This window comes from Carettochelys insculpta, chromosome 4 (assembly GCF_033958435.1).
Source record: "Carettochelys insculpta isolate YL-2023 chromosome 4, ASM3395843v1, whole genome shotgun sequence".
Lineage (NCBI taxonomy): Eukaryota > Metazoa > Chordata > Testudines > Carettochelyidae > Carettochelys > Carettochelys insculpta.
This window is the reverse complement of record NC_134140.1, coordinates 90,414,777-90,427,726: the sequence shown is the minus strand read 5'-3', so window position 1 is coordinate 90,427,726 and position 12,950 is coordinate 90,414,777. Positions and strand designations below refer to the sequence as shown.

The window sequence follows — 12,950 nt, the reverse complement described above, 5'->3', positions numbered from 1 at the left end:
ATATACAAGTGCATTCATTCAAAATAGCCAGTTGCTTAATCTCAAAGGTGCCTTCTATGGGATATAGTTGGAAGCTTAATATGGTTTGGCCTTGCAAATGAAAAGATAGTAATTTTAAGGCTCACAAGCATGGAGTTTTACAGTAGGAGGCATAAAGTCATCCCAAGGTAGGCTGCGAGGTACGCAATGATGAAGGATTATCCCCTTTGTATTTTACATCCTCAGGTTTGGAAAGATAGATTTCCCTTGTATTTTATTCTGGAAAGTGTAAAAGTAGAGTACTGATTAGAAAGGCTGAATCAATTTTACAATTAACAGTTAAACTAAGAGAAAATTACCCCTAAAGAAGATCAGAAACATGTTTGAAGAGGATAAGCTAGAATAAGAAAGGAGGACACACAAGTAAATACATGCACTCAAAGGATTAAAAACGAAAGGCACGCTAATAGCAAACATTCATTTTACAATAAGAAAATTCCTAGATTTTCCACCAATATTTCTATTCATGCTCTTTCCACAACCTTTAATCCACTGTTACATTCTGCGTTTGTTAAAGGTTTGGTTTACAGGTCAATAGGATTTTAAAAGGTTTACTATGAGAGAAGGGTGCAATTTCTCAGTTTTTCAAATGACCAAATTAAAAAACACGTGAAAAATCATTTGATATTTCTCCCTTTTTTTGACCGCTTCTATTTGCTGCATGCTGTTGTTCTTTGGTATATGCTTTTTGGGAGCACTGTGTGCCTTCTGATAGTTAAGCATTATATGGGAAAAAACATGCAACGGAGAAAATTACATTGGTTACCTATGGGAAAGGAAGGACAAATGACTAGAAGAAAGTGAGGGAAATTCTCCCCCTAACCTAGCCCTCTAATCCCTACTTGTAAATTCCAGTCCTTCTAGCCATGCAGTTACCTCCTGCATGTTACATTAATAACATCAACCAAATATAGCTGTTATTTGTATCATGCTAAGAGAGTGAATTGAGCGTATTGGTCCCAGCATCCCCCCAAAATCAAAAATTTCTCAAATAAGTCAGTACCAGTGTTCCCTGTAAGATGAGCACTTGGACAGTCCCACAGGAGAGATTCAGGTGCAGCCCAGCTGATCAGCAGAGTGCCCACAGCCATTCACAACTGGCAGCATGTGTTTTGACAGGTGATACACATCCACACATGCCTTGGTGCACATAACAAAATTTATTCTGCCCATAGGTGGGAAAAAGAGAAGGAACACTGCTTACTACCTATAGCATCATGCAGCTTTAACATGTTAGATGTTCTGCTCCCTGGAGTGGCAGGTTCACCAGTTCTCTAAGTAGTTACTTCCACAACAAGAACTGTGAAAAATAACTATGATGACTAACTGCCCTCAACGACTACGTCTATGCGGCAGGGATCTGTCAACAGAAGTTCCTGTTGGAAGATATCTTCTAAAAAAACTTCTGTTGACAGGTTGCGGCCAGACATCCAAGCAGATTGAAAGAGCGATCCACTCTGTCAATAGAGCACGGATGGACTGTCCGGCCACTCTCTTGACAAAACAGCCAACCAAAAGCACAGCAGGCAGGGTTGCCCGGTGTCTCAGAAGCTCTGTCTGTTGACAGAGGGCCCCCCACAAACATCCAGACTGACTTTCTGTGAACAGAATCGGTCAACAGAGGCCCTCTGCCTCATAGGGGAGTGACAAAACACCATGGACAGAAGTGCCACGTGCTGTTGATTTACAGTCAACAGAATGCCTTGGGAATGTGGCTACACCGCAGGTTTTGTCGACAAAACTATGTAGTGTAGACACAGCCAAAGGAGGTGGGGGGGTGGAGAAGTTGTGGGCCCTGATTCTATGGTGGTGGGAAAGGGAAGCCATGTGATGAGACATATGCTAAATACAGGATTATGACTACTCATAGAAGGAAGAAAATGAGATGCAAAAAGACGTTTGTACTTCTGAGAAAACAAAAAATGTTAATCTAGGGGATAGAAGATGACATAGCCAGTTCAGGGAACGTGGAAGAAGAATTGGCAGGGGGGAGTGCAAAAGGGGAGAACAAATTTAAAAAGCTACAGAGAAAGGTAGAAATGAGAGATCAGATACAACAGTACATTTGTGTTATTAATTGAGGTTACAGCTTTTCACAGGCTGAATTAAAAGTGAAAATCCCAAGGCTGACATTCAGATTCAGGAGTCCAATTCTGGGAAGGTAGTTGGACATTGGTTTCAGAGTGTAAGTTAATAGATTAATGGGCATGGTCATAAAGAAGAAGGCCAGAAGGCTGATGGACTGCTGTGATTTGACAAAAAAAGAAGAGAATGTATCTGAGTATCCTCCATTGATGGTCATCTTACTTCTACATCAAATCTTTGTGAATAAATCCAGGAGATGAAAGATATTAAGTACTACATAGCCAGATTTAAAGCTGTGGGAAGAGATCTTGAAGAGACAATAAAAGCTTGACCCCAATCCAACAAAAACACATGCTTAACTTTAAGTATGCAAGTGGGCCCATTTACTTCAGTGGGAATCTGAAAATGAAGTACACTTGTGCTCTACTGGATTGGGCCACAAACCTTAGCACCTTGGAGTACCGAATCCTCAGAGAAAGAATCCAGCTGACTACTTTAGGAAGTTCTATTTGCCGCTGATACCTCTCTCTACAGATATCAGATTCTTCAGAAGAGGATCACTCTAAGACCATCCCATTATTGTACAGCGGAAGCCTGTGTCAGGGAACAGCAATTGCTTTTTGGTCCCATCACAACAGAATTTTAAATTCCTCAAGAGGAAGCAATATATATATATGTCATACCCAGAGGCACTGAAACCTTGTATTGGGGTGAGTGAAGTCTCTGCTCTACAGGCCAAGCTGAGCGCCAGTCAGCCTTTTGCCCATGTGGTAGAGCACAGGGCTTTAGACCCTATGATCACAGGTTCAATCCCTGGTGCGGGTCACCCAGGTCTGTCAGCGTCACATATATATCAAATAGAGACTCATATTTTGGGAAGACCCAGTTCGTGTTTTTTTAAATATCTAAACCAAGGCAAGCCCTGACTAACAAAGAGGAAAAAATTACCATTTCCAGCTTTTTAAGAACAAGGAAGACATTTAAACATTTAATCTTTTTTAACAGTAGTGTTAAATCCTTTTATCTTACACTTTAGGAGCAGTGAAGAAAGTATGATGTGACTTTCCCATACAAAAGTAAGAACAACCCAGTACATTTCAAGTGGGGAATAAACCTTTACAAAAGCAATCAGTTTGAAGTGTGCCTCTGTTCTAAAACGAGACTTTAAAGATGCAGCTTTCTTAGTCCAGAAATCTGCTCTCTTCATACCTACACATTTTAGCCACAAACAGGTATAATAGCTAAGTGCCATCTCTTCATCTGAGAATAGAGTCCATATGATGTGGCATTAGAAGCCACACAACCACCATATTATAGTTACTTTCACAGTGGAACTCCATTTAACAGGGGGGCAGGTGTTGCTCAGTGGTTTGAGCATTAGCCTGCTAAACCCAGGGTTGTGAGCTCAATCCTTGAGGAGGCCATTTAGAGATTGGGGCAAATAGAGGTCAGGGATGGTGCTTGGTCCTGCCAAGAGGGCAGAGGACTGGACCAGACAACCTCCCAAGGTCCCTTCCACCTCTAGGAGACATGCATCTCCAATTATTTCTATTTCTAAAACCCGCCAGTCATTTTTTTAGCCTAATTTCCCTACATCTTTTTTAAAGTTATTTTAGTAGCATTAGGTTGCAATACCCATTGTGTGAATTCTGGCATGTGCCATCCATCAGACATATCTGGAACAACACATACAAATTTGGGCAAAGTAAACCCCAATGGGAAAAACATCTATATTAGACCAACTAATTCATCAGAAAAAAACTGGAAATATGTGTGCACAATAATAATGTTAAGAAGATTCCACGGTATCTGAGCTAATGATGTCTCCGCTCAACCTAACAGAGTTCTGTAATCCCATCGAATGCACATAAATTGGCTGTAGTTTAAATAATGTCATTTTATTTAATATTAAGATGAAGCCAGTGTTTGGGAGATGAAAGAGAAAGAGGAAGAAATTAGTTTTATACACAGTATTGTCAAAACAAAATAAATTCCACCCATCTACCCCAGTCTGCTGAGACTGGCCTATACAGCAATTGTGTTCACTGAGGTGTGGCCTAAACCCAAACTGCTGATTGGGACAAAGATATTTCACTTCACAAACAAACAGAAGCATTACTCGCTTAGTTAAGTTTATTTAAGCTTTCAGTCATCAAGCTCTGTCATCCAATCTGTTATTACTGGTTCCTCTATTCACCATTTCCTTTTAAATGGACTTCTTCTAATGGGATGCCTACCAGAACCACCGTTTTCATATTAAAGTTTCTTTAGCCTGCAACTTAAAAAGCAGCAGAATGATTTAAACTGAGAAAGCAAGTAAAAAGCTGCTGCGTGTGGAGGGGATAGAGTATAGTAACAATCTGACTGTCTAGTCTAGAAATAAGTTCCATTTCTTGTGGGATTCTAGTGTACTGAAAGAAATCTGGTAACAACTAAAACAAAAACACCACAACTTACATTCGGGTGGCCAGGGTTTTGGTTTCCACTCAGCTGTATTACTCTGCTGAATAGCTTGAATACGTTCATTGTACCTTTTTTTGTCTGATATTACTGTTCTGTAGCCCTGAAAATAAAATTACATATCTACACTTATTTCCACAGCTCTACTACTGAGTTTGAAAAAAAACATACTTAAATCAAATGCTCATCCCTATGTTTAAAGGCCGACTTAGATTATTAAAAAAAACTAATTTACTTTAAATGTTTAATCACACCAACTTTTAGTTTTACATTTTGCATTTGTCTCCACTTGCAAAATGGAAACAGATTAGTCTCACATTCGCACAATACTACATTGTTTAGGAGTTACAAGTGAATATGTAAAAACAAGAAAATATTCCTCTTAATCCTTATGCTTTATAAACCCTAAAATTGAGGGGTCAAAATTGACCCAAAAGTCTTTCTTTACTTAAAAAAAAATGCTTGCTCATCTGCGGTAGAAATCATTGGAGACCAAATGCTCGAAGTAGAAAATTAAACCTAATAAAAATGATAAATTAGCATATTTTGAATGTTCCTTTACTTATATATTCTATTCACCCACCGGAAGGTGTTATTTTTGGAGACAGCAATTAGAGATGAAAGAAAACTGAGAAGTGGCAGATTCAGTGAGATTAAGTGGAATAAAAAATTGTGAATATTGTAAGAGGAGGGAGGAGACTAACTATGGAAAAGAATGTATCTTTCCAGCATAAAAATGCTACATGTTCACAGAAGTGAAGTGTTAGAGTCTGACATCTGTGCCTAAAGGTGTGTTCGGAAGGAGAATTCTGTCCAAAGAGGAACTGGTCTTGAACTGGGCCCAATATGGTTTATTCAGACATTCCTGTAATCTTTATCCCTTTTTTCTTATAAGTCAAGAACATATAAAGAGGAAAAATCTTGGTCTCTCAGCTTCTGTTCATCTCCTTTATGTTATCTTACTACCAGTGTAGAAGAGTATCACAATTTAGTGTGGAACTCCCACTACAGGAATCTCCAACAGAGAAATTTCACCTTTATCTTGGGATAAGAGATTTTCCTCCCCATCCCCTACCAACATGAAATGATAGGTTCTGGATAATTTAAATTTCTGTCCCTGGTCTGGGGTGAGAATTAGTGAATCACCAAGGAGCTCTGCTTTCATATTTTAAATCCATGTTTGATAACCTGATTGTCTTCCATCTCACCCACATGCTACTGATATACTCCTAAAACACGAGGCACTTACATAAAATAAACCAGCAGCGCTCACCACACCAGCACACAGATAGTAAATCAGATTCTCTCCAGAAGAGCCAGGGACACTGCCAGATGACATCTGGCGAAGCGGTGCTGTATAAAACATTAAAATAACATTAAAATAAAGTGATAATAAAATAACAGAACATATAACCTGACCAGGACAGTGATGAATCTGTAAGAAGTTGAAACAAAATCAGCTGGCAAAAAAAAAAAAAATTAAAGCAGCATTTAACTAAATGTAGCTCTGTACTTGCTATGTGGAGTATCTCACCATGAGAACATTACATTTGTCTATTAATTTAAGCTATGAAGTCCTAACTGGACCACATCTATGTGAGGGAATGATTTTGTCCCTGTGTGATTCTGCCATAGTTGTGATCAACAAAGCCACTGAGTCCTGTCACTGTAAAGAGGAAGAGTTACTGGCTGGACATTCTCTTAAAGGAGCCCTTGACTTTCGATTTACATAGTTATGGTCCCAATAGTTGAAATCTGGAGGTCACTCCAAAGCTACGTCTACACGTGAATGCGACATCGAAATAAGCTATTTTGATGAATAACGTCTACACGTCCTCCAGGGCTGGTGCCATCGACATTCAACGTCGACGTTGGGCAGCACCACATCGAAGTAGGCGCTGCAGGGGAGCGTCTACACGCCAAAGCGGCCCACATCGAAATAAGGGTGCCAGGAACAGCTGCAGACAGGGTCACAGGGCAGACTCAACAGCAAGCCGCTCCCTTAAAGGGCCCCTCCCAGACGCACTAAACAGCACAAGACCCACAGAGCTGACAACTGGTTGCAGACCCTGTGCATGCAGCATGGATCCCCAGCTGCAGCAGCAGCAGCCAGAAGCCCTGGGCTAAGGGCTGCTGCACACGGTGACCATAGAGCCCCGCAGGCGCTGGAGAGAGTGTCTCTCAACCCCTCAGCTGATGGCCGCCATGGCGGACCCCGCTATTTCAGTGTTGCGGGATGCGGATCAGCTACACGTGCCCTACTTCGACGTTCAACGTTGAAGTAGGGCGTTATTCCCATCTCCTCATGAGGATAGTGACTTCGACATCTCGCCGCCTTATGTCGATTTCAACTTCGAAATAGAGCTCGCCACATGTAGACGTAGCGGGTGCTATTTCAAAGTTGGCACGGCTACTTCGAAGTAGCCAGCAAGTATAGACGCAGCTCAAAAGTCCTAATCTACAACATCCTGCAAGGCCCTTCCTCTCAGCATTTGGGAAGTCTTAAGGAAGGTCAGGTATTACACCAGGGTGGGCAATAATTTTTAATGGGGGGAGCCCACTCCCAGAATTTGGAAGTGGCCAAGGGGCTCTTCTGTGATATTTATGGAAAACATACGGGGTGTGGGATAGAGGTTGGGTGCAGGAGGGGGAAGTAGAGGATTTGGGGAAGGGATTGGAGTATGGGGGAGGGTCTAGGAAAGCGTTTGAGTGAAGGATGGGGTTGTGACCTGGGGCAGGAGACTGGAGTTGGGGTTGTGTCCTAAGGCAGAGAATGAGTGTGCGGGTCTGGGAACAGTATGGGTACAGAGGATTTGGGTTATATGGGGTATGGATGGCGGTTGGGGAGAGTGTTTGGATTGTGTGCGGTAAGGGGGGAGAAGGAAGGCAAAGGATTTGGGTAATGAGGAGTGGGACGATAGGGAGAGGGGAAGAGGATTGGGGGAAGGGAGGGCCTGGGGCGCCACAGGCAGGCTCTCTGCCTCCCCAGCCATGATATGGGCCATGCGTGTCCCTGAATACCTACAAGCCGGGTTGTGGGGTAGCGGAGATAGAAGGGTGCTTAACACACTGTCTGTGCTTCAAACAGGAAGCTTCCATTGGCTGGTTTCTGGTCAGAAACCAGCCAATGGGACTGTGCAGGTGATGGGGGCAGCACATGAACCTTCTTGCCCCCCTCTCCCCGAGGCTCGCAGCTGCTGAAAACCAGTCCCGCAACCACTTTTCTGAGCAACATGTGGAGCGGGACAGGCAGGGAGCATACCTGAGATCCACATTTTGCCCAGCCCTATATTACAATACCACTGCGTTATCAGTAGTGGTTGAAGATATATTTTGCTATGGGCACAGTAGCATTGTTAGCTGGATTTGTCTTCGTCTGATTCTGGGGAAATGATACTCACCTGATGTAGCTCCAACAGGCACTGCCACAGAATTCTACTGTAGATCAGTTAAATATCAAACTGAGCTTAGAAATAACCATGCAAACTATTGTGCCTCGTGAAAATTTTAACTGCATTCTGTAAGTGTGCCCAAAAGTTATAATGTATACGAGGTGTTATGTTCCTATCGTATTTTTTATTAGGCATAAAGCTACTCTGTCATCAGAGTTGTAACTCAGGTATCTAGAGATGCAAAATAGACTCTGTCTCCCAGAAATTTAATCATATATTCCCAGGGTCTATAGCAATTTAAAATATATGCATATCATCCAGTCACTTTACAGCTATATACTCTCCAGGGACTGTAAGAAGAATCAATAACCACATTCTCAGTAAAATTATTACCATCATGTGCCAGATTACGTCTAGCAGCATTTGTTTCATCACATGCTATTCAGACTTTTCTCTTGAGGCAGGAATCTGATGGATATTCTTATTTTGCATAAATATGGATGAAGAATTGTTGTAGTGGTTGCTTCAGTGTTCTCTAGGTAGGCTTTCTCAGTGTACTTCCCTGTGTTATTTTTATGAAAGTATACAGTTAGAATGAAAACATTCAGTATGACTGAGAGGCATTGCTACCAGTTATATATTTCCTGAAGTCTCAAAAAGTATCACTGCTATATACCAAACAGAAGTGTATTGCTATATTCAGATTCAAAAGCTGCAGTTTTCAAAACTACACAGAGCCTCTTGACTATTCTCATCCAAATTACAAAAAAAAAAAAAAAAAAATCCCAGAAAGCTTCACAAAATCATCTCAGCTAAATATATAAATGTGTGAAGAAGAGAAATACACATTTTAACCACTTAGAAGATTAAGCACTGAAATGCATTACAGGACAAAGATCAACAAACCAGAGTTTTGCTTTTTATGGACACTTTAAAAAACAACTGGTCTATTGAAGATGATAAACGCAGCTGATTCTTTGGACAAGGTATTTGGCATTACTTAAGAAGACCAGGGGAATGTATTTTTCAAAGCAAGCTTTTCTATCACCACCTCTGAAGGCCTGAAACTTACTTTTGTCTCCTTAAAAAACAACAAAAAGTCCTGTGGCACCTTATCGACTAAGAGATATTTTGGAGAATCAGATTTTGTAATTTTGTACCGTGAGCACTTACTCTCCTTCACTAAACAAAACTCTGAGGTGTCATTACAGAGTTGCTAATCGTTACAGACTAACATGGCTATTTCTCTGTTACTATTTAAAAAATTAAACAGTTTTATTCTTCTAACATTACATGGACTGTATAACCTTATCTTTCCTTGTGTACATTTCTAAAGACCAAATGTAATCTACCAAACTAAGTACATAACACTCAGATAAAACACAAAGCTTATTGCAGGTGCAGCTATATTTTCAGAACATCAAAGGCACTGCCTGGAAGCAGCAGGTTTTGGTACTGAACGGTATGAAAAGCCAGTTCTCGCTGGTTATTCCAATCCAGCCACATCCAGACACCCAAATTATTTAAAAAAAAAATGTTGAACCTTGCTTGCGAACTCCTGCACTCGTGTCAGTTGGGCTAGATGGCTCAGTGGTTAGAGCACTGGCCTTATAAACCCAGGCTTGTGTGCTCAGTCTCTGAGGGGGCCTGCCGAGGTTGGGGTAGGCTACATTTAAATTTGGGGGGAGGACTAGCTCATTGTTCTCAGCGTTGGCCTTGTAAACCCAGGGTTCCGAGTTCAGCCTTCATGAGGCCATTTAGGGCTCTGGGGCAAACAGATTTAAAAAACCAATCTGTCAGGGATGGTGCTCGGTGCTGCTGGGCTGGCAGGACACTGGACTGGGTGACCTCTCAAGGTCCTTGCCAGCGCTGTGCGCACGACAGGCAGGTTCCCTGTAGAGGGCAGAGCGAGGCTGTCTGGAGCGACTCCAATTGCAAGACACGCTCGCTCCAGGCGCGGCTCCGTTGGCATTTCTGCGGACACCAGCCCAGCCCCTGGCGCTCACCCGACGCACAAATGCTGGTCAGCGGCAGCTCCAGCCCGAACGACCCCTCCGCCCGGTCCGGCGAACGGCAGCGCTGCCGGGGGCCCCCCGAGGCGATGGCCAAGGCCCCGCTTGCCGGGCGCTGTAACCTGAGCTCCGCTTCCCCACCCCTGACCTTCAGGTCTCCTCTCCCCGGGCACCGCCGCCGCAGCACGTGCCGGGGCGCGCGCCCTCCGCCTCAGTCCTGCAGCCGAGCGGAGCCGGGAGCCAGGCCCGCAGCCCGCCCGCCCGCGGCCCCCGGCTGCCTCGCGCTCTTACCGCGGCTCCCGAGCCGCGGGGCGGCGGCCAGGCGAGCGGCCAGCGCTGGCCAAGCGGCTCTGCACACGTACATGGCGCGGCGGCTGCTCGGAGCGACTGTGCGGCCCCGCCTGCTGCGCCGGGCTGGAGCTAGGGACGCAGGGGGCGCGTCCGACCGCAGCGCCGGGAGGGGAGGGCAGAGCCGGCCCATTCTCCGCCCCCCCGCGCCCTGGCCGCACCTCTGTGAGGTCCTCTCCCTGCGCGGGAAGTGACCCCAGAAGGCTGAGTCACCAGGGGGATCGGTAACCTCTCCCGAGCCGCTGGAAATGCTCCCCCTAACGTGCCGTTAGTCGTCTTGGCTACAAGAACACACTGTTGACTCATAGCCAGCCTCTGTAATCCCCTGTCCCAGGAGCCTCCGCGTTTGGGGAATCACTTGGCATTACTACAGAGCTGGGGCAATTAGGCGGTAAGTGGGTTAAAAATTGTTGTCAGTCTGAGTAATGGCCAGGCATACCCACACATGAGCTCTCATGTTTGTGATAGAGGTTCCTGCTGGCTAGATGTAGCTGAATTAAGAACCAGGGACTACAGGTTCGGTTGGGAAGAGCGGTTTTGCTGTCTTTCCAGTTTTAACAATCTCGCTCTAATTCTCTGCTGCGATTTGTTTTAGTCACTGCAGGAGAAACAAAACATACTGTTTAAAGGTTTCCTAGCCCACCATTGCTATTTAGGCTACAGTAGGTTAAGTAGTATATGAGCTTCCTTTGGCTAAACCAGAGATCATCAATTTTTCAGTCAAGATTTAAATTTCTTGGCAAGGTCCATAGTCCAGAAAAATAATACAGAAATAAGTATGTCTATCCAAAAGCATCAGTCCATCCAGATTGGCCCACCCATCTGCATATTCAAGAATCCTGTGCGAAATATTGTCACAGCAGAATTTCAAGCATGGTCACATGCCACCAGTTGTCAACCCTCATTGGCAAGCTTTAATTGTCACCCCATGAGAACTCCATGGCTTCAACAGAAGTCAAATACCTGGACATTTCTTTTTATAACTTTGGTGAGGGGACCAATGCTGTCTCATAAACAGACCTGTAATTAAAAGGAATAGCACATGCTCTCAATCTAGGACTCCAAAATACAGGATTAATCCATGTGTGAACACTGTAAAATACATGTGTGTGTTTTAGGGGTTCACAGAATCCTGCCTGGACTTAAAAACCTCTAGAGATGGCAATTCCACACCCTCTCTGAGTAACACATTCCAGTGCTTCACCACCTTCCTGGTGAAATAGTTTTGCATAATATGCAACCTATACACCCCCCTGTAACTTGAAACCATTGTTCCTTGTTATGCCATCCCTCACTACTGACAACAGCCTCTCCATCCTCTTTAGAACCCCTCTTCAGGAAGTTGAAGGCTGCTATCAAATCACCCTTCACTCTTCTCTTCTGCAAACTAAATAAGCCCAAATCCCTCAGCATCTCCTCAGAGGTCACTTGTCCCAACCCTCAAATCATTTTGGTTGCCCTCCACTAAACCCTTTCCAATGCATCCACATCCTTTCTGTACTTGGCGGCCCAGAAATGAATGCAACACTCCATGTGTGGCCTCATCAGTGCCAATTAAAGGGGGTTAATAACTTCTCTAGATCTGCTGGAAATGCTCCTCCTAATGCACCCCAATATGCCACGAGGCTTCTTGGATACAAGGCCACACTGTTGACTCATATCCAGCCTCTCATCCTCTGTAATGCCCAGGTCCTTTTCTGCTGCACTACTACTGAGCCAGTCGGTTGCCAGCCTGTAACAATGCTTGGGATTCTTCTGTCCCAAGCGCAGAACTCTGTACTTGTCCTTGGTGAACCCATCAGATTTCTTTGGCCCAATACACAAATTTGGCTAGGTCACTCCAGACCCTATCCCTACCCTCCAACATATCTACCAGTGCTTGTGGATGGCTCAAGTGAGTTCGCTTTGAGAATCATGCTTTTCACTAGACAATCATGTCCCTCATTTTGAGTGATACCACTTTAGTCCCAATTTCATACAAATTTGGTGTCCTGTCTAACTGTAGAAAAGTTAGATAAATATAAAGGTTATTTTGGTAAAGAAAATAATTCCACCACTGCTGGAATTTTTAGTAGGGATGAAGAGTCTTCATTTAAGGCAACAGTGCTTCCACTTCAATAATATGACCTGCAAAGGAAATAAAATAGTTCTGTAGCCTTTGTTGCTTTGTTCTGAAATAAAGCAAACTCTCCAAAGCAAATCCTTTCCATACCCTCCATAAAGGTTTATTCCTTCCACTGAAATTTTATGTGACTTAGATTTCATGGAAGTCCTGGTGGCTGACTTGCAAGAACAGTAGGTTTATGCCAAGACAGTTTTAAAGGAAATTAAAACCTGATTAATTCAGAGGGAAATTTTAATTCAGTCTGCTTAATTTTTGAGGTTAGCATGGACTTAATTCAAACATTGAAAACAAAAACTCTCTGTGACTCAGCATCCTTTCTCCCTCAAGTGCATCCACTTCAATTGTTCAAGACTGGACTAGATTAGATGTAGGCAGTGGCATAACCACATATATTTTAAATGTATCTAGTTACATTGGTTCAGACCCTTAATATAGATGCATTTAAGCAGTTTGTATCAGCGGGATACCCATGTTAGACTGTATCCACAA

General features: G+C 43.5%; 1 protein-coding gene across 3 annotated transcripts in view; it reads right to left on the bottom strand.

Annotated features, from left to right (window-relative positions):
• MGARP (mitochondria localized glutamic acid rich protein) overlaps positions 1-12,950 on the bottom strand; it is a 29,140-nt gene that overhangs the window by 2,470 nt on the left and 13,720 nt on the right. The window contains exons 1-3 of one of the 3 annotated variants that reach the window (XM_074993293.1): positions 10,498-10,657; positions 5,834-5,937; positions 4,582-4,687 (exon numbers count right to left, since the gene is read on the bottom strand). In XM_074993293.1, the coding sequence (XP_074849394.1) occupies positions 4,582-4,687; positions 5,834-5,937; positions 10,498-10,642 (355 nt within the window). In that variant the 5' untranslated portion in view covers positions 10,643-10,657. The other 2 variants (XM_074993292.1, XM_074993291.1) reach the window with 2 other exon arrangements.